General features: G+C 37.7%; 1 protein-coding gene across 2 annotated transcripts in view; it reads left to right on the top strand.

The window, feature by feature from the left end:
* Window positions 1–27,417, top strand: part of NSF (N-ethylmaleimide sensitive factor, vesicle fusing ATPase) — a 144,043-nt gene that overhangs the window by 91,150 nt on the left and 25,476 nt on the right. For both annotated transcript variants that reach the window (XM_045888722.1, XM_064583410.1), the window contains exons 13-17: window positions 6,154–6,249; window positions 8,361–8,517; window positions 11,700–11,833; window positions 24,329–24,395; window positions 26,865–26,944. In XM_045888722.1, the coding sequence (XP_045744678.1) occupies window positions 6,154–6,249; window positions 8,361–8,517; window positions 11,700–11,833; window positions 24,329–24,395; window positions 26,865–26,944 (534 nt within the window). The remainder of the gene's footprint in view (window positions 1–6,153; window positions 6,250–8,360; window positions 8,518–11,699; window positions 11,834–24,328; window positions 24,396–26,864; window positions 26,945–27,417) is intronic.

Below are 27,417 nucleotides of genomic sequence, written 5' to 3'. Positions count from 1 at the left end.
AAAGAGACACAAAATAGCATGGTGTGTTAGGGTAATTCAGTATCGCTTCAGCATAAAAGGGAGGGGAGGTAGAGAGAGACATTGTGGGGAATAAGTCAGGAGACTAAAGCAGGGAGTGGAGCACAAAGAGCCTTTTATATTGTGCTAAGAAGTATGGACTTTTTTCCTGTGAGTAGTGCTAAGCCATTGAAGAGTTTTAAGAATAGCAGCGACATAGTGTTAAAACATAAGCTCACTCTGGCAGCTGTGTCGAGTGGAGTATTGAGGCGAGTGGAGTTGGCAACATCCTATCACTGATTCTAACTTGAGGACTGTGGCCCATGAGCCATATCCAGTTCACCAGCAATTTTTATAAATGAAATTTTGGGGGAACATGCCCAGTCATGTATGTGTTGTCAGTGACTGCTTTCATGCTCCAGTGGTAGAGTTGAGAATTTGCAACAAGGATTGTGTGGCCCCACAAAGCCTAAAATATTTACTATCTCATTCTTTACAGAAAAAGTTTGTCAACCCCTGTTCTAGACTTTAAGTCCATATCTTATTCGTGTCTGAATATCCCACAGTGCCCCAAATGGGTCTAAATACTGAGAACGTAGCAGGTGCTTGGTAAGTTTCTAAAGTTAGTAAACTTATATATGTATTCTGAATCAAGCTCTACCCATAAGTCATAATTTCCCTACGTAATAGAAGTGACTTTGTTCTAGCTCAGGAATGCCAAAGGTCAGATAGTGTGGAAATAACAGTATTGGTTCCTTTATAGAATGGATCTATCCATCCATCTATTCATTCTTTCATCCTTTCTCCTTGACATAAGAAATGTCTTAGAAGTGATGGGGACTTCAAGAAAAGTTGTGTAAATGATGTGAGGATTGTTCCCCACCATACTGATCTTTCATCTCAGACCACATCAGTGCATCTTGGTATAACCCACAGTGACTGGTGTATTATCAAAGTTTTCATATGCAGTGGCCTCTGGATTTTTCTCTTAGTCACTTTCATTTTTACCACAATAGTCCTATTTCAAAATGTCATTCTAAGCCATTCTCTCACTAAGAAACATACTTTCTTCAAGTATATATTGGGTTTATCTACACACAAAACAATGAGTAATGGTGGAGAGATGACAGATTTTATAGTCAGAAGATGTGGCTATGCATTCAACTTCTTTCACTTTTTTTTTTTTTTTTTAAGATTTAAAAAATTTATTTATTAGAGAGAGAGATAGCGAGAGACATCACGAGCCCCAGGGTTGGGGGAGAGAAGCAGGCTCCTTGCCACCAGAGGCCTGACACGGGGTTCGATCCCAGGATCCTGGGATCATGACCTAAGCTGAAAGCAGATGCTTAACCGACTGAGCCACTCAGGCACCCCTGACTTTTTTATTTCTGTCAAGGGGAAGTAACTACTTACCTCATCAGGTTTTTGTGAAAATCAAATCACTTCCAAACTATATAAAATGTTAATTGTTTCCATTTTTTGCTATTATTGGCTAATTTGAGAACCATATGTATCTTTTACAATGCCTGAGTTTCTGAATTTGACTATTTGCAATTGTAATTTTTTCCTTTGTAAGTGTTAGTTACCACTGTACAGAATATGTTATCCTTCAGATTTGCAAGTAAGAAGTAGTGCAAATAGTTGATATTCTTGCCTTCACTTTTCCCATGTGGTTACTTTTAAACTTAAGGTACTGCATACTGACTTGGGATCAATATCTTTTATACCAAAGAGCTTTTAATTTTTTTCAGGATCTATGTAATATCTAATACAAGGGACTATTTAGGCACTTCAGGGAAGAGAAAGATTTAAAGGACACTAACCTTAGCCCCCAAGGAGAAATAATGTGAACATTTATGTTCTTTTCTATGTTTTTAAAAATCTGTGTTGTCAAAGGTCTTGAAAGACTGTTTTCCCAGCAAGACTCCTCAGCTGAACAAAAGGCATAAAGTTGTAATATTTCCATTATTGTAGATGTTCATAGCTTTACTAGTAGTGAATGATGAGTTAAGTATTTAATTTGAAGCTTATGATCTGAAGTTGATATACAATTTTAAAACATCCACAGCATTCCACTGTTTGTTCTAATGTCCTGTCTTTGTATTATAAAAAGCCCTAATTGGTTTTATTTTGCATCCTTTTCAAAAGATTTAGGCTTAAATAAAGTCAGGTAGACTCAACTAAACAAGTTTTCCCTGTTAGACTTTTTTTTTTTTCTTTTTTCAAGTTTTCTGAAACGAGGAGAAAATCCGGTCATAAACACCTGATGTTCATGTCATTTGTACGTGAACCCATGTTTGTGGTCAACTGAAATTCATATGACATTTGGTTGTTTTTTTTCTTGAAAGGAATTTCTGCTTCAGGTAGAAAAGATTCATAACCCGAATTTCTTCTGCTCTAATCGGTTCTAAGGAAGTAAATTAAGGACATGCACACACACACAACACTCTATCTGAATCCAAGCTCTGATTTATGCTTGCAGAATTTCAATAAAATTATTTCTTGTTTTCTGTAGAATTTTGATTGATTAAGGTCATTCTATCCTTAATTTAAGAGGAATGATAAGAACTTTGAAAGGTCAGATTTAAAAGGTTATGAAATTTAAGGGTGACCACTTGATATTTGCTAGTGTTGAAATACAAGTTTATTAGTTTCAGCAGGTATAAGCTGAAAGATGTTGCCTCTTCTATATTGATTAGCTGTTATAAATAAAATTGCAGGAAAAAATCACAGTAATTCAGACAAACAAGAAAAGGTTTTCTGAATGAATGAAAATTCAGAATTCTAGAATATTTTAAAATTAGATTTTACTAATTTTGATAAAATAGTAAAAGTTAGCTAAGAGAAGTCCTTAGAAACCTTAATGAATAGGCAGGAATAATTTATAGTTAGAATATTGATGGTTTACAATTAGGTGACTTCTAAAATTCCTGGCGTGCCTAACAACTTGTTCTAAAATAACTCTCCCCCAGCTTTTCACTTTTAATTCATTGGGTAAGTCCTTTCTTAATAGTAAACAGACAAGTTTCACACAGCTTCAGTCCTGAAATCTATCATATTTTTTGGCAAACATCAAAAGTTAAGATTTTCCCCTCGTATTGCTATATGTTTCTATCATTTGAGTTCGCTTTCACCAGCAGAGGAAATCAAAACACAAAACATCATAGTAGAAACTCAGGGCTATAGACAGAGGAGACATTGGGAATGAGGCTGGAGGCCGGAGGCTTCATTGGGGTTTTAACATGATTCTGTCAGAGCTTCTTTTTCACTTTGACCTGAGAGTTGACATCTTGTAGAATCCTTGAAGATGTGTCAGAAAGTTTTAATCAGAGTTAAAATCTTTATATAAGATTACCTAGGAAGGAAATCTTATATCTACCCTTAGTTAAATTATCCTACCCTTATTTTAAGAAAACTTCGAGGCTTGTATAAGGATAAAGTGAGATAATGGGTATGATGAAATGAGATAATGTATATGAATATACTTTATAAACTATAAAGCACTGGGGTGACTGAGTGGCTCAGTCAGTTAAGCATCTGCCTTTGGCTCAGGTCATGATCCCAGGGTCCTAGGATTGAGCCCCACGTTGGGCTCCCTGCTCAGCAGGGAGCCTGCTTCTCCCTCTCCCTCCATCCCTCCATCAAACCCCCGCCTGGCTCATGCTTGCTCTCTCTTGCTCTCAAATAAATATATAAAATCTTTAAAAAATTAAAAATAAATAAAAATAAACTATAAAGCACTATAGAGATTTATATATTATGAACTGAGCACTGTAATTTTTTCATAGAGATGCTTGTTTCTTGTAACACCATTTCCTTTCTTTCACTTAGAAGTGTCAGATTAATGTGGTTAATATTTTTTTAAGGTTTTATTTATTTGAGAGCACGAGTGAGAGAAGGAGTAGAGTGAGAGGGGGAGGGAGAGAGAATCTCTCAAGCAGAACCGGAGCCTGATGTGGGGCTTGATCCCATGATCCCAAGATCATGACCCAAACCAAAACCAAGAGTTGGATGCTCAACCGACTGAGCCACCCAGATGCCCCAAATGTGGTTAATATTTATCAAATGCCTAATATGTGCCGATGAAAACCCTATTAATAATTGAAATGCTAATTGTTCTCTGTATTTAAGTAGAATCTATTATTATATCTATTTAGATATTATTTGTTACTTTCTTTTTAAAACTATAGAGGTCATGTATGAATATATTCTCTGTGTAGAAGACTCAAGGATGCCAAGTGATAGAGGGAAAAGTGAGAAACGCTGTCTCCAATACCCCTTCTCTTTCCCTCTCCAGAGGTAGCCAACATTTGGGTCATATCTGTATAGTCTTGTTTTCCTTACATTTACATTCATATATATATGTGCTTTAAAAAAAAAATCAATGGAATTATACTGCAGTTTATAGTTTTCACTTGACAGTAGATCTTGGATAGTTTTCCATGTCAGTATATACAAGTCTTCATTATTTTGGACAAATGCACAGTATTCTAGAATATTATAACATAATTTAAAATGTAAGATCCATGAGAGCAGGAACTCCGTCAGTTTTATATTCTGATATGAGTCTGGTGCCTGGAACAGTAAATAATACTGTTGTGAAAGTGCTTGCCTATCCCTCCCCAAGTGCATGTGAGAATCATTTCCTAGGGGAGATAGCTGGATGTATTTTTGAAGACCACATTTAGTTACATTATCTTCTAGTTTCTAGTGTTGCTGGTGAGAGATATACCAGTTTTATTCTGGTTTTCTGTGCAGGTAACCTGTTTTTGTCTCCCAAAAAGGTTCAAGGACTTCCTCTTCACCTGTAGTGTTCTGATAGTTTATAACAGTGTGTCTAGACAGATGTGGGGTTTTTTTCACTCATCCTAATCAGTACTCATTGAATCTTTTAAACTGCAAAGACACTCCTTTTTTCAGCTGTGGAAAACATTTTTTCTTCTGTCTTATTGTTTTTTCTCTATCATTCTTCCTCTTCCTTCCTTCTGAGACTCCTCTTGGGTCAGTGTTAAGTTTCTGGATATATCTTCCATGCTTTTTAACCTTTCTCTTTCACTTTCTCATTTCATGGGATTTGGGGCAGGAAGGGAGATAAATAAATATGTTCTATTTGCTATCTCGATCCAGTTTCCTGACATAGTTCCTTTTATCCCATAAGGCTGACTTTTTACAAAATGTCTGTCATTTCATTTGTCTCAACAATCTGTTCCTAAAAGAACGTGAGTCATATTTTATAATAATCAATGGAAGGTTGATATTGCTTAATATACTTTTGTTTTACAGTCAGATTTTTTTGAAAGATACCCTCTTTAAAAAAGATAGTGCCATTTAAAAATTAGACTCCCTTGCCTTGTGCCCTTGGGAGTGAGCCCAGTCACATTAAAAAATGTGTTGGTATCTCCATCACTCATCAGGTCCAGGCAGCTCCAAGTGCTGGTAAAGGCCTTGGTGCTTCTCCAGATGTCTGTTCTAAGTGTTAGCTCCAGGTGCAGGAAGCAGAATATTTGGAGCTGGCACATAGATTCTCAACCACTGAGTATGACTGCAAACCAAAGTTGTAGGACATTGGTCTTCTAGAATAGTGGTTCACAAACGTACTTGAGCATCAGAATCACCTGTGGCACTTTATGAAAATATAAATGTATGGGCCCTCTGTTGGACCTGTCAAATCAAAATGCTGAAGGGAGTGGGGCTGGGCTTCTGCATATCTTTAAAGGCTCTAGAGGTTATGCTGGTATGCAGCCAAGGACGAGAACCACTGTTCTTGGAGACCCTCTGTGTGTATTTTCTCCTCGTGCCTTATTTGGGGGAAAAAAAAAAAAAAAAGCTATCCAGCATTCTTTGGTACAGATGTGTCATAATTTACTTAACTGGTACCCTCTTGCTAGACATTTAATTTGCTTCTAATTTTCTGTTATTACAAATTACTCTAGTAGATCTTCTGATATCTATAACTTTGCATACATTTGTGGATATATTCATGAGATAAATTCCAAGAAGTGGAATTGTTCAGGCAAAGGTTATGTGTGTTTGTGAATTTGAGAGAGATGTTTTTTGTCTGTGAAAAGATGCCTTTTAAGTCTTCAGGCATTATGTTAGACTGGAAATATTCTTACATCTTGGAAGTCCTTACATTTTGTTTTCATTTCTAATTAGGCCAGTACTAAGGTGGAAGTGGACATGGAGAAAGCAGAGAGCCTGCAGGTGACAAGAGGAGACTTCCTTGCTTCTTTGGAGAATGATATCAAACCAGTGAGTATGGATATTGAGTGATTCAAGAGAAAAGTAAATGCCATTTTAGTCAATATTCTGTAAGGTTATATCATACATACTTTTAAAAATCAGGAAATCTCAGTACTGGAAGTGTCCAGTGTGAGAAACATTTGCACATTAATGCTGGTGGCTGGGTAATTAATCAGTACTTAATTAAAATTATTTCTCATGATAGGGAGATTGCCATCTCATAACACTTGGTATTGTCAGAATTAATTTTTGCCATTCAGTTGGATGTAAAATTAAATCTCATTTTATTTTTGATTTGCACATCACTGATTACTTATGAAGTTAAGCATCTCTCCGTATGTTTATTGGCCATATGAGTGTCTTCTGTGAAATGCTGTTCATGTCTTTTGCCTATTTTTCTGTTATATTGTTTATTCTTTATTTTTATTTGGCCTGTATAAGTTGCTTTTATATTCTTGACAATAATTATTTGTTGCAAGTATCTCGTTTAAAGACAAAAATCAATTTGTTTTAGCCCTGTCTACTTTATGACTATTGTGACTTTTAAATATAAAATAATTACTTTCAAAAGTTATCGAGCAATGGAAATAATTTAATCTTTTGCTGCTGTCATCCGTAATAGTTACCAAAAATATTAGAGCCCAGCCTAACTGCTTTATGCCAAGATTTTTTTAATGACGAATAATTTGGCCACCAGGAAGGGGAAACTAAGATAACTTACTTAGTTAAGTAATTAATAACTTACTTTTATTTATTGCACGAGTCTGGGGGATAAAACAGAAAATAAAGTGACAGAATATGTAAGGAAGACTGCTACATATGGTTAGACTTGGCCAGGGGGTCACTGTTTCCTGGTTCAGGTATCTTGCTCCTGCTGTTGTGAGGCTTGGAGTATATACTTGGAATCATTAAAGACAAAAGCCAGCCAGTCTACATATTTCCTACAGTAGCCATCCAGCCACTGCTTCCTAGACTCCTCCTTTATAACTTTTTACAGGGCCACTCAGTTCCCATATCCAGAACAGGGAATGATAACTTTCTTCTGTATTCAGGGATCAAAAGACTAGCGTGTGCAAGGACGAGAGGGTGGTGTGCAAAGTGATTTGGTGGCAAAGTAACAGAGTAATGAGACCACTGTATAATGTTAAGAGACAGTATTACAGGGAATGATTTTCTGTGAGGTACAAGTTCTAATGTTAAAATCATTCCATATGTTGGGTAATGAAAAACTGACTTTTTGAGGGATGTGATAATTTTTTAAAATTTGAAATTCTCAAGATATGTGACCCTTAGATTATGTTGGGTTATGTTTTCTTACTCATTTCTTCACTTGTTAACCTTATGAAAACGCAATTCAATTAAGTCACTAAGTGCTAACGTTACTGACTTTTCTTGGCAGCTGGTTTGTTGGGAGTTACAATGTGAAAGTAGAAGTTGAAAATGAAGAGGGATGTGATTTAAGCTCTAATATGTAGCAAGCACCCTTAAGATTATTATTTATAGTAATTGCTTTTATTTCCTTTTTCTCCTACTTCAGTCTTTCAGTATAGCTGCTCCTTCCTACCTCATTCTAAATCTTATATTTACAAACCTAGGCTTACGTTGCTGCCATTTAACATATGTCCCCTGCTACCAAGCTGATGTGGACCAGATCTTCTCATTACCATTTCATTTTCCATTTTAATCCGAGACACCTACCGTCAGTGTGAAGATAGTATCTCCGTCTGCTGAGCCAACTGCTTCTAAGTCCATAACCTCTTTTTCTCTTTGTTCTTAACAGACGGCCACAACCAATGTACTCCTTACAGAAACAAGCACGTTGAAACTACCCTTTCTCAGGGATCATGAGGGCTTGGGCTCTTGTAGAATCTGACCCTAGGATCTATGTTTTACTCCATTAAGTCACCCAAAGTAACTCCTCCACCACTGGGTACAAGGTTAAATGAGAAGTTATAAAATAATGGGTTTTTTGTTTTTCCTTTTCAAGCTTTTTACATTAATATGGGATATTGCTCAACACTTTTAGTGTGTAGAAATTATTACTTATCTTTTGTACCTTTAAGTATTTTAGTTTGTATACTAACACTCAAAATGCTTTAAATTATCCTTTTCCTCCATAGGCATTTGGCACAAACCAAGAGGATTATGCAAGTTACATTATGAATGGTATTATCAAATGGGGTGATCCAGTTACACGAGTTCTAGAAGATGGGGAGCTGCTGGTTCAGCAGACTAAAAATAGTGACCGCACGCCACTGGTTAGCGTCCTTTTGGAAGGTAAGAAAGAATGAGGAGATGGCATTAAAAGTAAGAAAAAAAAAAACTTTTGCAAAGTTATTTAGCACATTCCAGAAAAATGAATTATTTTCCATTCTAAATCTATTCATAATCTAAAAATAGTAATCCAGTCTATGTATAAATATTGTGCATAAATTAAAAATTTTCTTGGGGTAGAATGTTACTGATGAATGATAGCAACTAGTTTTTTTGTGGGATTGTATCTAAATTTCTGTTACTTAATAGACTGTATGCTACCACAGCGTACTTGAGTTAATTAAATAAATATCCACTGAGTGCTATGTTATATAATAGACAGTACATAGTACTCGATTCAATTAAATAAGTATTCATTGAGTAAAATGTTTTAGGCACTGAACCGGTTGCTGGGGATACAAAGACATTCACAGAGTTCAGTCTGGTCATGAACAAAAGACACGTAAACAAATTCTTAACTACAGTATATATGTGTAAAGGTGTATGTGAATGCAAGTCATTTTGCCCAGGGATGATCAAAGAAAGCTAAAGGTGGTGTTTAATTTTAGACTTTGAAGGATTAGTTAGAATTTTACCAAGTAGACGGAAAGGCAGGGACATTCTATTCCCTAGTTACTTGTTTACAGTTATGATTAGTACAACAGAAAGGTTTGGTGAGTCCACATGACAGAGGAATCTAACTCCTTCCAAAGTCTGTGAGTGAGGGCCTCCTGAAACACATTAAGCCAAGACCTGAAGGATGAGGAGAAGCTGGCCCAGCAAAGGAATTGGGGAAGATTTCTAGCTAGAGGGACTGGCATGTGAAAAAGGCCTCGGCGGGAAGGGGATTGAAACAGAAAGGGACATTGGCTAGACATGAAACTGAAGAAGTAGACAGGAGCCAGTTCTTACATAGCCTTGTAGACCGTATTAAAGATTCAGTCTCTGTCTGAGGGGCAATGGAAGCCATTTGTAGGGTTTTAAGCAGTGAAGTGACATGATAAGATTTGTATTTTCAAAACATCATGACTCTTTGTGGTAGAGAATAGATTGGAGGGTCAGAAAAGATACAGGAGAAACCAATGGTTAGAAGCAGCTGCATTAATGCATCTTTTTTTTTTTTTTAAGATTTTATTTATTGGGCGCCTGGGTGGCTCAGTTGGTTAAGCGATTGCCTTCGGCTCAGGTCATGATCCTGGAGTCCCGGGATCGAGTCCCGCATCGGGCTCCCTGCTCAGCGGGGAGTCTGCTTCTCCCTCTGACCCTCCCCCCTCTCATGCTCTCTCTCTCTCTCTCTCAAAGAAATAAAATGAGAGAGGGGGGAGGGTCAGAGGTCTCTCTCTCATTCTCACTCTCTTGAATAAGTAAAATCTTTAAAAAATAAAAAAGATTTTATTTCTTTGAGAGAGAGAGAGAGAGCATGAGAGGGGGGAGGGTCAGAGGGAGAAGCAGACTCCCCGCTGAGCAGGGAGCCCGATGCGGGACTCGATCCCGGGACTCCAGGATCATGACCTGAGCCGAAAGCAGACACTTAACCAACTGAGCCACCCAGGCGCCCAAGTAGACCATTTTGAGAAATATGTAGGAGAGAGAATAAAAGAGACTTCATAATTATTATTATTAATTATTAATCATAATTAAGCTAACATTCTTTGGACTGTTATTTGCTAGTCACTCTATTGGCACTCTACACTTATTATCTTATTTAAACCCCACTTCAATCCTCTGAGGGCAGATGCTTCTGTTAGGTCTATTTGGTAGATGGGGAAGCTAAACTTAGAAATATTAAGTAACTAGATTGAATATGAGGAAGAGTTATCAAATCGCCAGGTTTCTACACGACCTGGTAAATGGTGCTGTTTACTAAGATTGGGAACACTAGTGGAGAAGAACATTTCAGGAAGAAAGATTATGAGTTCAGTTTTGGATATGTTGAGTTTGAGGTTCCTATAGGACAATGGAATTGGAAATGTTGAGCAGCCCATTGGATATGTGTGCTCAGAAGAGAGGTCTGGCTGGCAATAACATTCATGAGTGTCTGTATATAGACTGTTGAATCCATAGGAGTTGGGTGAGGTTACTTACAGAAGGGTGTAAGTTGAAAAGAAAAGGGGGCCTAGAACTGATCTCTGAGGTGTGTCAACATTTAAAAACCAAGTAGATCAGGAAGAGTTGACAAAGGAGACTGAGCAAGAGGTAAGAGGGAGAGAAAGAGAAGGAGCTATCACAGAAGTCAAGAAAAGTATTTTTAAAAAAGAGGAGTTATCCATTGTATCAAATATTCCTAAGAAGCCAACAGATAAAGTGTCTGTTGGATTTGGTGACGTGGAGGTCATTGGTGACCCAGATGGGAGCCTGTTCCATGTAATGGCAATGGAAACCAGAGGGTTGGTTTGAGGATGGAGGGAAAATGAAAAGTGAAGGTGGTCAGCATAGATAATTATTTAGAGAAGTTTCATTTTGAAGGGAGAAGGAGTGGTGTTGAGGGGTGTGAGCCCAGGAAGAGTTTTTTGCTTTGTTTATTAAACTGTTAGGTAGACTAAAGCATGCTGAGATACTGTTGGACAGACCGTAGGGAAGAGCAAGAGATAGAACAAATGGGGAAGAGGATTCAGTCAGTGTCAGGTTCCTGAGAAGATGGGAAGGAAGAATTGGTTGGTTTATGGATGGAAGAGAAGGGAAAGAGGAGATGTCCAAATACAGATACATTTATAGATTTGGTTGCCTTTATGAGAAGGCCTAAGTAAATCTTTAAAATTTTAGCTTTTTAAGTCACATTTGCTTCAATAAGGCATTTTTTCCCTGCCCCCAATGTCATCTCCTAAGAAGATCATATTTTTTTGTTAGACATATGATTTGATGGAACTAATAATATGAGTACGGATATGCATTTGAATGCATTCTTTTTTTTTTTTAAGAAACAAAACCCTTGCATTTTATATATTTAGCCAGAAGTTTGAAAGATTAAGACTGTGAGAAAGAAAGAAGGAATGTATTTCATCATACCTTTCAGAAATGCTAATCAGTTCATTAAGTTTAGTTGCTAATAAATAAGAGAAAACATGTCTGCTATGAAATTGTGTCAGGAAATGTTAATGAGCAACTAGTTGAGACCTCAGTACATTGTGGATAAACGTTTAAACTTGTCTTATTCCCCTTTGCTTAGGTTGGCTTTTTTCCCCTGACGTGCTCCTATCTTTATGCAGGCCCTCCTCATAGTGGGAAGACTGCTTTAGCAGCGAAGATTGCAGAGGAATCCAACTTCCCCTTCATCAAGATCTGTTCTCCTGATAAAATGATTGGCTTTTCTGAGACAGCCAAGTGTCAGGCCATGAAGAAGGTATCAAGATTTTTACTTTCATTTTAATCTCCTATCTCTTAGATACGTGTGTGTACACATGTACCTGTATATCTATCTTTGTACATGTACATATGTAAAAGCCATAGCAACTATATTCTTCTCAAGTGGAACTAAATTATCAGCAGAATTTGGGAGGAAACAATCATTGTTTTAGGTAGATTTAACTTTGTATTGCATTCTTATTAGCATTCTTTAATCTTCCAAATTATGTGGGTTTTTTTTAAAGATTTATTTGAGAGAGAGCAAATGATTGGGGGGAGGGGCAGAGAGAGAGAGAGAAGCAGACTCCCCACTGAACAGGGAACCCGATTTGGGGCTTGATCCCAGGACCCTGAGATCATGACCTGAGCCGAAGGCAGATGCTTAACCAACTGAGCCACCCAGGTGCCCCCAAATTATGTTTTGTTTAATACATATTACAGTTAATTTTCATTTCTTAAGTTTGTATTGACTTGATTGAAAGAAAGATCAAGTTAAAAGTATTTGAGTAGAGGGACACTTGGGTGGCTCAGTCGGTTAAGCATCCCACTCTTGATTTCTGCTGAGGTCATGATCTCAGGGTCCTGGGATTGAACCCTGTGTTGGGCTCTGCGCTCAGTGCAGAGTCTGCTTGTACCTCTCCCTTTGCTCCTCCTCTTGTTCACTTTCTCTCTCTCTCTCTCTCTGTGTCCCTCTAAAATAAATAAATCTTTTTTTAAAAAAAGTATTTGAGTAGAGTGGAGCAAACTCACTTAGGATTTTTTTTTTTAATCAGTGTACAAAATCACACTGTTTAGGGTCAATTAGGTTGACTTTGTAGTTTGGAAAAGAACAGAGGTACATCTTTGGAAAGATATTCTCAAAACCCCTACAAAGGGATGATGGTCCTTTAGGACAATCAGAGTTTGCTTGTCAACTTAACACAGCCCTCATCCTTCTTCCTATCTCTAAGTGCCATTTGTCACCTTCTTAATGCAGCTGCTTTGAACCGTCAGGGAAAGTTAGAGCAACATAGAATAGAATCCTAGAGCTGAAAGGACTCTAAGACCATCTGGTCCATCTCTCTTACATTCAAGCAAGTGCCATGTATGGCTTCTAGGATAGTAAGTGGCTACTCTTTAAAAACAACAAAAGTCACTGATGAAGATGTAATGACTGTTCCATGTCACTTGGTAGCCTGTGTTCCCAGATATTCTGATTTGGTATACTCCCAGACAGTGAAGAAGTTATTTTTTTATATCTAGTTGAAGTATTTCTTTTACTTAAATCCGATTTTTCATGCTTGATCTTTCATAGATATAAACTGACTGTTAAAGAGATGTGGGAAAATCAGAATCCGAGAAAAGAGCTTTGAGAATTGGGGTGCTGTCTAATAAAGACAGCTCTGGAATTCTTTAACCTTGCTCCTAGGCCCCCACTTTATAAAGATAGAGGATACAGTTACTTTAGGTTTTTTTAAGGGAAGAGACTGAAGAGGAAAGATAATATTTTAAAATAAGCAGACTCCAAAAAAATGTAAGTTTGAGAAGTTAGCTTCTTATTTGTGCAGATGGCAGAAGACTGTTCGAGTAGCATGCTTGAAATGGATGGAGGGGGCAGAGCTTGAACCAGGATTCTTGTCCTGTACACTGTACCGTCAAGACAAATATTCTGTGGGGCGCCTGGGTGGCTCAGTCGGTTAAGCATCTGCCTTTGGCTAAGGTCAGGATCCCAGCGTCCTGTGGCGGGCTCCCTGCCCTGTGGGGAGTCTGCTTACCCCTCTCTCTCTCCCTCTGCCCCTCCCCCTGCTTGTACTCTCTCTCTCTCTCTCTCTCTCTCAAAATAAAATAAATAAAATCTTTTTAAAAAGATAAATATTCTATATAAAAGCCTTTGAAGTTGAGTGTGAAAGAGAGGAAAATGTTGCCAGACAGAAAAAGAACTTAAATGTCATAGTCCGTTTATCTGTGTCTGAGGTGAAACCAGTAGTATCTCTCCTTCTGGGGAAAATCTAGACAGAATCACTAGAACCAGTAACTTCCTTAATGTAGGTGGGGGTGGCTTTTCTTTGTTTTTTTCCCCCTCTGAGGGAACCTAAACTTCCTCTGGTGAAACTTTAAATAATAGCCCTTGGAATCTGTGGCCATTGAATGTAGCATTTAATTGAACAGCTAATTCTGTTCGCATTTCCCTAACTCCCGTCTATTCCTTGTACTTGCTCAAAAGTAGTAGTCTTCCTTGCAGATGGTAAATTACTGCATTGCTTTTCACCAGCTGCCAGCTTCTACCTCAGATGTCCTCTGAGATGTGGGTGGAATGGTCCTAGTTTTTCTATAAAGTTTTAAAAAAGCACTTTAGGCTCCTACAGATCAAAGCTGCTTTGTAAGTGTGAGATATTATCATTTTTATTATTTTAATCTCTTGCAAATTGACTTGAGGGGGGAAGGTAATGTGTGCTGGGTTTAGAGGCTTAAATGGTTAAATTAATGGCTTAATAACTTATGATTTAATCTTTAAATTGTTAAAGCCTTTCAAGGTAGACTTTTAGATGAGTGGAAGGCTAAGGAATAGAAAAATAAGTGTCTATACAAGCTTATTCGAAATTGTTTCGATTCATGATTCACTGTCTGGATCATCCATGTACCCTTAAAGTTACAAAAATTATTTCCATGTCACCGGTATAATAAATTCATATTAGACTTTTTGGTTTTCTCAGGGGAAAAAAAAAATGTCATTCCCTTTAACTAAGTACAGTAACAGAAAAAAGAATGAGGCATAGGTGTCTTAGAAATATATTAGAAATATTGCAAAATCTTTCCCTGCAAGTAGTTTTCACATTGTTGCCTAATGATAGGTTGACAAAAGCCTGCGGGCTCAAACCAGTCTAAAGGTGCTAAGTCTTCCAGGCTGCTTTTGAAAATGAAAATGCCATTCCTCAGTACTTCTAGCCTACCTCCCACTGCTGTTCTCTTCCCTTCATTTTTAGTGTTAGGATAGTAGGATACTTTCTTTCTTTCTTTTTTTCAGAGCACAAATAATCTATAATTTTTTATCAATTCTGGAAAGACATTTCTTTCCTTTTACGTGCTGCTCCTCCTCAAAGATGCAGCTTTTCTAATCACAAAAATAATTTAGAAAATATAGAAAAGAGCACAGAAGAAAAAAAAAAAGGACTCCATATTTGTCTTTCAGTTTTCTTCTATACTCAGACACACACACATTGTTTATTGGGGATCACATTGGACATACTGTTTTAAACATGCTTTTTTCACTTAATATATTATGGCTTTTTTTTTTTTTCAGTGTCGTTAAAATGTATTTCAGTATTACGTTAATAGCTGTATAGTATTCGTTTAAACATTCCCCTTTTGCTGAACATTTAGTTTGTTTCCAGGTTTTTTCACAATTAAAAAAAATATTCTGTAGAACCACCAAACTAGGGAAATCACTACTCCCCATTTTCTTACTAGATTTTTCTAAGAGTAGCATCATATTTTAATGGCTGAGAACTTGGGCTTAGGTTTCAGATAGATCTGCCTTTGAATCCCAGCTCCACCACACTTACCAGGCCTTATAGTCACTTAACCTATAAGCCTCTGTTTTGTCACCTATGAAATGAAGATAATATTCAGAATTAAATGAGATGATAATCTATGTAGAGTATCATGCAGTGCCTTGGGATATCATATGTGCTCAATAAAGTGTAGTGGTTATTTTTACATATCATTAATACTGTATATACATTTCTGGTTACTTCCTTAGGATAAATTCTCAGAATTGGGATTGCTAAAGTAAAAACATTAATATTTTGAAGATTTTTGATAAATATTGGTATGAAAACTCTTACGTAAAAATACTGCTGATTTATAAAGTCCACCTCTTCAAAAAGTTGTACCGATTTACACTCGCAGCCCCATCATGTGAGTGAGTGTCCATTGCCTTGGACACTCACCCATACTTGATGTTATTAAAATTTTTTTTTTTTGCCAGGGTGCCCGGCTGGCTCAGTCAGTGGAGCATGTGCCTCTTGATCTCAGGGTTGTGGGTTCAAGCTCCATGTTGGGTGTAGAGATTACTTGAAAATAAAATCTTTAACAATTAATTAAAATCTTTTTTGCCAATTTGAGAGGTAAAAGATTAGCATTTAAAATTATTTCTTCAGCTACATTTTAATGACTAAGTGCTCAAGTTAAAAGATTTTTTTTTTTTAAGATTTTATTTATTTATTTGAGAGAGAGAGAATGACAGACAGCATGAGAGGGAGGAGGGTCAGAGGGAGAAGCAGACTCCCTGCCGAGCAGGGAGCCCGATGCGGGACTCGATCCCGGGACTCCAGGATCATGACCTGAGCCGAAGGCAGTCGCTTAACCAATTGAGCCACCCAGGCGCCCAAGTTAAAAGATTTTTTAAGTGTTTTGTAATGGCAATAGTTGGTGAAACTCAGAAATATTATAATTTCATATAATTTAACACATTAATTTTTGTTAAAGAGAGGTGGTCTGATTTGTTGATTCATAGAACATCTTTATATACCATTTTATTACTTAAACCAAGAGGTAAGAGTTTTTGTTAGTAGAGAGGGTCATTCGGCTTGCTTTAATGAGTATCTTAGATTTAATTACAACTAATTGTAATTAAGCTATTGCTTCTTGTTCACATATGGATGGTGCTAAAATACATGAAAGTGGTTTATTTTCAATTAATTTAAATTTTACCTTGTACTTCTCTTAATTTGCTTAATAAATCCTTTCTCCATGGATAAACTCCTCAACACTGCCATTATCCTCACATTGGGGGGTGGGGTGGGCGGAGATACCATATGTTCCATTAAGATGTTTGAAGTGTTTACAGATCATCTTCTCCCCCATTTTGTTTGTTTCCCAACTCCATTCTATTTTTAAATTTCAGTTCCTTTATCCATATTCACATCTATATTTTTTTAAATCTATTTTACTAGTTCTATTAGTGCCATTAAATGAACAAAAGAACAAAACGATAGAGTTTGATTTTAATTACCTAATCTTGATGCTTTCTGAATACACAATCAGTACAGAGATGAAATAGAACAATCCGATGTGACTAAATTGTTTGAACAAAATTAAGTAGGAATATCAGTGATTTATAAAACTACTCATTAATAACATAATATAGTCTTGTTTTTAAAGGACTGAAAATTATTGGAAGAAATTTTCCTTTCCACTAGCTTTGCAGGAAGGAAATAATCTTCTTTGAATATCCTCCTGTAAATCCCACTGCAAATTGTAGTCTGTACAGAACAGAATCATGGTGCCTAATCCTCCTCTTTTCATGGTTTAGTCCATACAAAGAGCAGAGCTGGAAATTGGATCTTTTGACAGCAGTTACTAAGCAACAGAATTTGGATGTTTTTGGTTAACATCCTAATATATCATGTAGCTGATTTGTCGAAGTTTGTGCATGTATTAACTGAGAGAAGTGGACACTCCAGAAGTGCCTACTGGTCCCCATAGGGCTGGGGGGTAGGCGCGTGTTGTTTTGTTTAATACACTTTGTCTTTTGGCGTTTGTATCTCTTCGGCACACAAAGGAGGATGGTGCAACCTTTAGTAGAACTTTCAGACCTTGTGACTTTTTATATTATTAAGAATACCCCACTCTGTGGTTTGTGTTATGTGAAAAATGTAAGAATTTTTCCTGAAAAGCAGGGAGAACAAATGAGGGATTTTAAGGTCATTCCAGGAAGCTTTAGTGCTTTGCCAAAAGTTTAGGTCCACTTCCTGAGGCAGTTTCATTAGAAGACAGCTAATGTTTGCTTGGTCTACTCCCAAGTTATTTTTAGAAACTAGAGATTATTACTGATAGCACCGATTTGAATTTGCTCATTTACGTTTTTATATGCTACCAAATATGATTAGGGTATGCTTTCAACTAATTGCTGACAGATTTACTGCATTAGGGATTTTCTAAGTCATCAGATTCCTACTGTCATCAGATTCCTAACTAGGTATTTCACGCCAGCCACTTCGGAATTGAGATGAACTCTTTCAGCCTCAGAAGAACCAGAGAATTTGGCTTCACTTACCTCAGAGCACTAACGAGTTTATAGAAAATGGAGGACGGAATCCACTTAGAACACGCTTTGCTGTGGTTTGTGATTCTGAAAGGCTGGGATTAACATGGAGCTAATGCTGGCGTGTTCCCATTTGCATTCATGTAGACTCCAGAATCGGCAGCTGCTGCCCCTCCCCTGCACACAGGTGGCTGCTAGCTTGTCTGTAGATTCCAGGAGTGGGCTCTGTGCCTAGAGAGCTTGCAGCGGCCTTGAGGACCATATTCAGACCTGCCCCAACCCCTGTGTGGCAGGAGCCCCGTGCCTCCCTTTCCTCCCTGCTTGTGTGGTGCATCCAGCAGGTTCTTGCCTTCAGCCCAGTCTCCTCACATTTTAGTTTGTCTTTTATGACCTAGTACCTGCCTTTGCACACAAGAGGGGTGGTACCAGAGAGCAGAAATAGACTGTGGGATTCTGTGTTTTCTAGAGATCCTATTCATCTTCTAGAATAGACCTCTCATTATGTCCATGTTGATGGAAGGCCACTCTTTCACACACTTTTTCTTTCTTCAGTTCTTCAGATTCTTTTTCTTTAGCCTTCTCTTTCAGATTTCTCACTGGACTGTAAGACTACATGCATTGATAATTTTACCTGCCCTACAGGAAACGTCCTGATAAAACTAGGTGACCAGACACATTCCAATTTGCTTTGAGCAATCCTGGTTTTTACCTGTTATTCCAGCATTATTAACAGCGCCCCCCCTTTCATATGTCCTGGTTTGCATGATAACTATTTACCTGATCCCCAGCTGATAACCTCTCCAACAAGAAAAGGCTTAAGTGTCATACATTTATCTTACTAAATGAGAGGATCTGAATTTAAATTGATTTTTAAAGAGTCTTTGGCATACATCCACTAGCTCCAGCTTCAGCCCACCTGCCTAACTGTCGTTTGGCGTCGTTTGATCTGGAGCAGGCACTGTGTCTTCCGGGTGCTGTTAGCAGGGGCAGGTTTGGCACTTCGGTTATAGTGGGCAGTTTGTACAATTTTATTTTTTTCTGCATCTTTCTTTCTGGTACTTCGCCTCCTTTTTGGGTTTATCTACCTAAAGTTATGGTAGAACTTCCCAGCTCACCATGTAAATCTCTCACTTACATTTTCACCTGGCAGCTAATCGCACATACTTGCCACACCAATCTGAGCGTCTTCTTAGTGAACGTTGGGCTGGGGCCTGGGCCAGAGGGTGAGGAGTGGAAGGGGCTGAGGAGCCTAGGCGGAAAACAAGGATCCAGAGGAAGAATGGTGACCTTATATTACAGTAGTGACTAGGTAAGGTAAAGAATTATATGTGTAAGAAGTGAAAGGGGTGTGTGTATTTAAATTAGAGCAGAGTTGCTACCCAAAGGAGTTTCAGTTGACCTGTCAACTGAAACTGGTCAAGTTACAACTGGAATTGCAGTCTTTGTCATGGTTAGTAGGTTGTTAAGAGAGTTAGCCCTGAGTGCTCCTCTCCTCATGATAGTAATTAGTACATTAAGAGCTGTCTGTAAAAAAAAAAAAAAAAAAAAACCTACATTAAATGACTGCCGTAGGTACTTTTCTTCTCAAATCTTATAGGTAGATCATGCAGTCAGCTATGAAGTGATTTATAATGCTTCATGAACACAGTATCTGAGATAAATTGGTGAAACAGCGTACAGTTTATCATTAGTTTTGACCCCAGCAAACTGAGTTCCTGTAGCCATGTAAGCTCTATACTCTCCTTGAGAAGGGAGAAGGACTGACTCGGGAAAAATGGAGTACTGCAAATAGCCAGTCCACCATCCCAGGCCCCTGTGGCTCTAATCCACCCTAGTACAGCCTGACAGATGGAATTACATGCTTGCATCAGAACCTTTAGTAGAATTCTGAGAAATGATTTGAAGAGCAAACATTATTTTCAGTGACTCCTTAACATCACCGGAATTTATAGGATACCACATTGACTGCTATCTTGGTCCAGTCTTCAAAAAAAACATAGCCAAGAACCACTGTGAAACTACTTCTAAACTTTTCTCCTGTCTTGTATTCACCAACTCAGAGCTTGATCATTATGTATCAAGAGGCTGAAATGTCCCATTTTTCTTCTCTTTTTTGGGGGGGTAGGTGATACAGAGAGAGGTAAAAGGCTCTTCTTTCCCTGCTCTTTACATGTACCTATGATCCATCGCCAAACCAGCTTCTCTTCTGTCCTCTATTTCAGTAGCCAAACCAGAAAGAACCCTCAACTCTAGTTTCTTCCTCATTACCACACCCATTCATCACCAAGTCCTTTCAGTTCTGCCTCCTAAATATCTCTAGAATCCATCCATTTATCAGAACACCCATTCCCCTTCCCACCTCCAGACCACATTATCTTTCACCTGGAGTTCTAAAGTATTAAACAATGATTAATTACTTCCCTCTGATGCTTTTCTGTATATCAGCGAGAAAAATGTTTCTAAATCATAAACCTGACGTGGTGGTGCATTGTTTCAAATCCTTTAGTGGCTTTTTATTGCCTTTATAATAAAATTTCAACTGGTATGAAATTTTTAAGACCCTCCATGTCCAGGCTCTTTTGTCACCTCTTCTGCTTCATCTCTCACCTACCATTCCCCACGCATACCACACTAACACCTCTTCATTTTAATTCTTTTTTTTTTTTTTAAAGATTTTATTTATTTATTTGACAGAGAGAGACACAGTGAGAGAGGGAACACAAGCAGGGGGAGTGGGAGAGGGAGAAGCAGGCTTCCCGCGGAGCAGGGAGCCCGATGTAGGGCTCGATCCCAGGACCCTGGGATCATGACCTGAGCTGAAGGCAGACGCTTAATGACTGAGCCACCCAGGTGCCCCTCTTCATTTTAATTTTTATTGACTATATGTCAGTTCCTACAGTGCTCCTGAATTTTCTCGCTCTGAGCCTCCTAATATTCAGTGCACTCTGCTTGAAACACTTTCTTCCCCATTTTCCACTGATTGTTTATCCTTCGGATCTCAGCTTAAATGCCACTTCCTAAATTTAGGATACCAGCATTGACTCCGTAATCCTCCATGTTGGTTAGGATAGGCTAAGTTTTGCTGCAATAAGGAGCAACCCCCAAATCTCAGTGGCTTAACATAACAAAGTTTATTTCTTGCTCATACTGCATGTCCATCATGGCTCAGAGGAGGAGCTCTGCTCATTGTAGCTTCTCAGAGACTCAAACTAACACATAATAGAAGCTCCATCTCACATGTGAGATCATGATAGCCAAAGCAGGATAAAGGGAATATGGTGAACCATGCAGTAGCTCTAAAGCTCCTTTTAGAAAATGATGTATATTCAGTCATATTTCATTAGCTGAAGCAAGCCCCATAGTCATCCCTGCCTTGAGAGGGGGTGGGGAACTACAATCCTACCACATGCTAGAAAGAAAATCAGTATATGTGTGGGTATCCCCAACGACTGCCACAGCTCTTTTGTGTACACTACCATCTCATCTTGTATTTCCTCCAGCATAGTAGTGTCATGCTTTATTATGGTTACCTGTGGCCTATTTCCCCTACTCCAGGCTTTGGGAAGGTATGATCATATTTGTCTCATTCATTACTCTCTCCATTGCCTTCATTGATGCTTAACGTGTAATGGCAATTCGAAAATATTTGTAACACTCGAGATTTATGTATTTAGCCTGTTATTCTTTTACTTCTGCCATTTCTCCTTGAGGTCTCTTCCCCTCTCATGGTTTCAGCGTCACTGCCTGGAAGGTGAGCTCCATACCCTGACTTCAGTCTATGTCTCCAGCTACTCACTTGATATTTCTGCTTGAATATAAAATGCATATTTATGGGGTGCCTGGGTGGCTCAGTCGGTTAAGCATCTGCCTTGGGCTCAGGTCATGATCCCAGGGTGCTGGGATCAAGCTTCGCATCGGGCTCCCTGCTCAGTGGAGAGTCTGCTTCTCCCTCTCCCTCTACCCCTTCCCTCTGCTCATGCACTCGCTCTCTGTCTCTCAAATAAATAAATAAAATCTTTAAAAAAAAAATAAAATGCATATTTATTCTTGCAGTCAATATTTATTGATTACTTTCTGGTAAGGCATTATATTAAATGATATGAAGATACAGAGATAATTAAAATAGTACTTGCTTTCCCAGTGCTTATATTCTAGTATAATACAAGGAAGAATGTAATGAATCCTTAATATGTACACAATATACAAAATGCTGTACCAGAGCAGAACAGAGACAAGTGATCTATGGCAAGATGGAGTTAGAACTTGTGTTGTTTCAACCACTGAATTCACTGGGCAAGTATCAATACTGTTCTGTGCCGGGTCCTCGAGATGACATGAATCAAGTTTTTATCCAGCTCACAATCCAACGGGGAGACAGGTAGGTAGCTGAGGATGAAGGGGTAAATGCGATTTTAACACAATATGGGAGAGTGACTGAGGGGTAAAGGGGATGGTGCAAAGGAAAGCAACAGAGGCTTTCTTTCCTATAGGCATACAGGAGACATTTATGAAGCACCAGTGCAGTGTCAGACATTGAATACATAATACTGAGGACATAATCCCTACCTTAGAGAACTGATAGTGTGTAAATAAAGATTTTATTTATTTATTTGCGAGAGAGAGAATGAGAGACAGAGAGCATGAGAGGGAGGAGGGTCAGAGGGAGAAGCAGGCTCCCCGCCGAGCAGGGAGCCCGATGCGGGACTCGATCCCAGGACTCCAGGACCATGACCTGAGCCGAAGGCAGTCGCTTAACCAACTGAGCCACCCAGGCGCCTGAGTTGATTTGTTTTGCCATGTTTTTGTTTTGCATCTTTGAGGGTGACTTTTGAGCATAAAAAAGACCATGTATAGCTAATTTAAGGTTTAAAAAATGAAAAATCAACATATTAAAATTTTGTAATTTAAAACCTAGTTTTTTAACACAAAAGAGAACAAACTTTAAAAAAGTCCAGTCACATCTCTTATTCTATTTGTAGGTCTAGTGAAATTTAGCAGTTCAAAGGGGACTTTTACAGCTTAATTAAATTTCTTTAAATATTTTAAACTGTATTTACACATTTAAAATGTTTTATTTTCTCTTTGAAGTACTTCAGTTGTTTGTCTAACAAAACATTGAGTTTCAAAGTAACTATAATTATATTTATTTAGTAATAAATTAAAATACAGCTAATAATATAAATATGGTGCATCTTAGATTATCTTTACCATTTGTAAGGCTATTAAGTTTATCTTTTACCTTCCAACGTAAAAGTTTATCAAAATGAATTATTCAATGGCGTATTTAAATTGAACTAGTAAGGCTAATCTATTAATCTTGACGAACTAGTAAGGCTAATTATTAATCTTGACAGGGTAAATTTTCTTAATTGTTACAAATACTTTCGAGACCAAGTATACACAAGTTGTCTTTAAATTTAATATGAAAAATATTAATACTGAAGACGTGATTTACTTTATTTCTGTGCCTAATACTTAATTATCTCTGGTTAAAAGATAACCACAAAAGAATATTATGCCACCCCAAGCAAGATGGGTGGAGGGTGTGGTTACCATCTTGGTGCATTGAGGTTATTTATCAACCAGGGAGACTGGGCTGGGATGCAGAAATTAATTCTTACCGTTGACATCCATGGGGTGCCCTGAACCCCAGTTATAGCCCCTAGAATAGGAACCCCCACATTTATGAAAAGGCTGGTCTCAAGGCTGAGGGCACTTACGTCCAACTTATACATAAATTAAGTCTTCTGTCTGGCTTGAAATTGCTACATCCTTGTCAGGATATAATAGCTTCCTTTACTGCTTGCTTTAATTTGCATTTCTTTCACTGTCTTAAGACAGTGTACTATTGTCTTTTGTCTGGTTCTAAAGATACATCTGTCTAATCCTTTATAACCAACCTTAATTCTTCCGCGAACATTTTGACCATTATGGTCTGATTTGAGTGAACAGGATTCTGTTCTCTTAGTGTTGTTCCTGCTTAACAGGGCCACAGTTCTCACCAATAATAAAACGACATTCAGTTTTATTCTACCCATCCCTTGTGGCTCCATCTAGCTCTTGAGTCACAACACTGAAGTCACGCTCCTGACATAGGAGAGACCATTGTGATATACTTGATGGGATTTGTCAGTTGATTCATGACCAGCTGCTCCTCAGCATGCCCAGGTGTGACACATCCAGCTCGTGGGGCTGAAAACAGCATTACCCTTCTCCTTGCTCAGCCAAGATCCATTTGTGTCATCTTGAGCAAGTCATTTAACTGTTTGGGCCTCAGTTTCCTATTTTTAAGTTGTAAGAACTCTTAGTTTTAAAATCCTATTATCTGTTAAATTCTAATGTAGGAGAGCCTGAAATATTGGTGTTTTACTGTGTTTCGTGTAGGCATTACTCAAGAATTAACTAAATTTTATCTTCTTGGAAATTATGGAGAGGAGTGAGATAATAAATGGTTTTACTTTCTTCCAGATCTTTGATGATGCGTACAAATCCCAGCTTAGTTGTGTGGTTGTGGATGACATTGAAAGACTGCTTGGTAAGTCATAACCTCTGACATTGTACTTTCTTTGCGACATTACACTAATGTCTCACAAAGTACAAGAGAAAAATAACGGGTATTTATAAACTATAGGGCAATAAGAATACTTTCCTTTGTCTTTCAAGGAATTATGTTATGTTATATCTGAAGTCAGTGATGGTATTCATGTTAAATATGCCTTATGACCGTAACTCCATCATAAACTGCTTTCCCATCAGGGCCCACACCTCATATTATTTTGTTTCTTCCACAGAGTTCTCTGCCCCTAGTAAATGATTAGTAGTTTCCGTTGATGGATATATTTGCTATTTAGTACCTCTGAGCTTGCCTGTACCCCAGAATTTCCACTTAGGAACTTCGACAGAACTAAGGGAAGAAGGGCCTGTGAATGGAGTGAAATAACACTTGGGAGAAGCTGCAAGTTCTCTTGTACCTCAGTCTCTGTTTTATAAGAACGAGTCCCTGTTATAATGCATTTATTCCAGATTTACCTAATTTTTGCAATGAAATCAAATGTGCCTGTTTTATAAGAACAGAGGCTGTGTTCCCTTCCTTACTTATCCCATTGAGTAATTGTGCAGACAAAAATGGGGTAACAGTGTTGAAAACATTCTGAAATGTTTACAGGTGCTGTATAGTTAAAAAAAAATTTTTAAATATTGATTACCCATCTCTTATGCTAAAATGCACTGCTACAGGGGCGCCTGGGTGGCTCAGTCGTTAAGCGTCTGCCTTCCGCTCAGGTCATGATCCCAGGGTCCTGGGATCGAGCCCCGCGTTGGGCTCCCTGCTCTGTGGGAAGCCTGCTTCTCCCTCTCCCACTCCCCCTGCTTGTGTTCTCTCTCTCGCTGTGTCTCTCTCTGTCAAATAAATAAATAAAATCTTTAAAAAATAAAATAAAATAAAATGCACTGCTACAGGATACAAAGATGAATAATAAGACAGTCCCTGTATGCAACTCATAAGGTGTAATATCCCAGTAAATGCCAGAAAAGTGTTGTTACTTATATTTTATTTCATTTCAAAAATTAGATAAATCTGGAATCAATGCATTATAATAGTGACTCGGGATGCTGTGATAACTGTTGAAATTGAACCCACATGGTGACTTCATAAACTTCTGAAAATACTACCCAACACCTGAGTAATCCCTTCTTAAGCTATCCAAAATGGTGTAGTAATGATTTCAAGTCAACTGTTCTTACCACATTTTCCTCATGATTTTCAGACTTGCTTCAGGTCCTCCGTTATTTATTTTCTTGTTTCTTAAGGCAATGTTTGTTATAAAGCAAAGACGTACCTATATGTAATCAGGTGTATCTGAGGTCTTCTTAATGTGATAGTTTTATCTAGTGACCTGGGGTTTTTGGTCTGCTGTTTTTGATACATTTCAGCCTAGTTTATAGGATTATTTCTTTAAAAGCTTTTAAGCACAAACTCATAGCTCTGTGTAAATTCCTTTATCTAAACACAATTGAGATGTGTGGTCATAGCAACACTACTATGTCAGGAATGTGTGCCCTCTGAGTATATTTTCACTTGTATGAATAGTTATTATCTGTACTTGTTTGTTCATTTATTTGACAAGTAAGCTGAGCCCTTACTACTGTGCTAGAATTATTAGGGTCTCAGAAAAAATAAGTAACATGCTGTTGTTGTAACACATTGGTAAAAATTACTGCAAAGTAGAATGTGCTTTATGTTCTGGATATTCAGAAAAGGGGAAAGATCACTTTTGACTTCAGAGGGCTGGTGCCTGAAGGTAGTTCTAAGCATAAGGCAAGGGTACATATATATGCAGTATGCAGAGAAAGCTGGGGAGGAGCATTTATGCTGAATCTTGAAGAATTAGTAGAAGCTTAGCAGAAAATTTTAGAAAGTTCTCTGTTCTTCACCATCTGAGGACCAGTCTTAGTGACTCTACCATCATTTCAGTTACACTGAAGTACCTTACGTACATTAGTAATTGCCATTTCCCCCTCTACTCATTTTCTAGTATGTGTTGTTGCCTGTGAGCTTACTGTATTACCACAGTTTGCAGTCATTTCTTGGAAATGCTTGGTAAATACACCTGGGTTTTTTTCTTCCTTAAAAAAACAAAAACAAAAACAACTGTCTCCAAATATTAGACAAAGATATACGCAAACAATGAATCACGGAACACTACATCAAAAACTAATGATGTCATGTATAGTGATTAACATAATAAAATAAAATTTAAAAAAAAAATGTCTACCTGAACTCAAAATGGATATTTAGAAGCTTTTAAAAAAAAATTTACAGATGAGAGTTCTTACATAACCTTTTAAGCTTTTGAGTTATTGCAGATACTATTTTTCTAATTATCGTTAGTTGCATGACAGTTCCTTAGGACTATGTTTACTCTTGATGCAGAAAAATCTGAATGTTTGGAATATGTGCAGATGTGTATCGAATCCCTAAAACATAGCAATGTTTCTCTTCCAGATTATGTCCCTATTGGCCCTCGATTTTCTAATCTGGTATTACAGGCTCTTCTTGTGCTTCTCAAAAAGGCACCTCCTCAGGTAAAAAATAGCATAAGAAACATTTTCACAGAATTTTTCCAGTATATTGCATATAATGGTGCAAATAAGCTGCTAAATAAGCGAGCAATCATAAACATAAAATTCTGTTGTTGAGGGGCTTTGGAAAAGTCATCTGGTCTGGCCTTCTGTTTTAAGGTAAATGATTTTCTTAACAGAGAAGTTTCCTTTCTGAATATCCCAAAATCCTAGTTTCGATTAATGTTCTGTTTTTGTTGTTCTGTAAATTCCCCAGTATATTACACATCTCTGGCCACCTTCATCTCCCATGAGAGATCATGATATTCATGTAGAAGGGATCGAATATACATTCCCATTTGTTTGATTTGTCATTTGATAGAGATTTTTCCTAAGAAATTATATTTGGGGATATTTATTTCCTGTAGGCAGATTTTTCTTTTTCTTTTTAAAAAATGTTTACAGTTAAGCTTAAATTATTTCTCTTGTGTCATGTG

Source organism: Mirounga angustirostris, unplaced genomic scaffold (assembly GCF_029215605.1).
Source record: "Mirounga angustirostris isolate CCGP_5_RB_7025 unplaced genomic scaffold, mMirAng1.0.hap1 SCAF_17, whole genome shotgun sequence".
NCBI lineage: Eukaryota > Metazoa > Chordata > Mammalia > Carnivora > Phocidae > Mirounga > Mirounga angustirostris.
The sequence above is the reverse complement of the archived record's forward strand: the minus strand, read 5'-3'. Positions and strand labels throughout refer to the sequence as shown.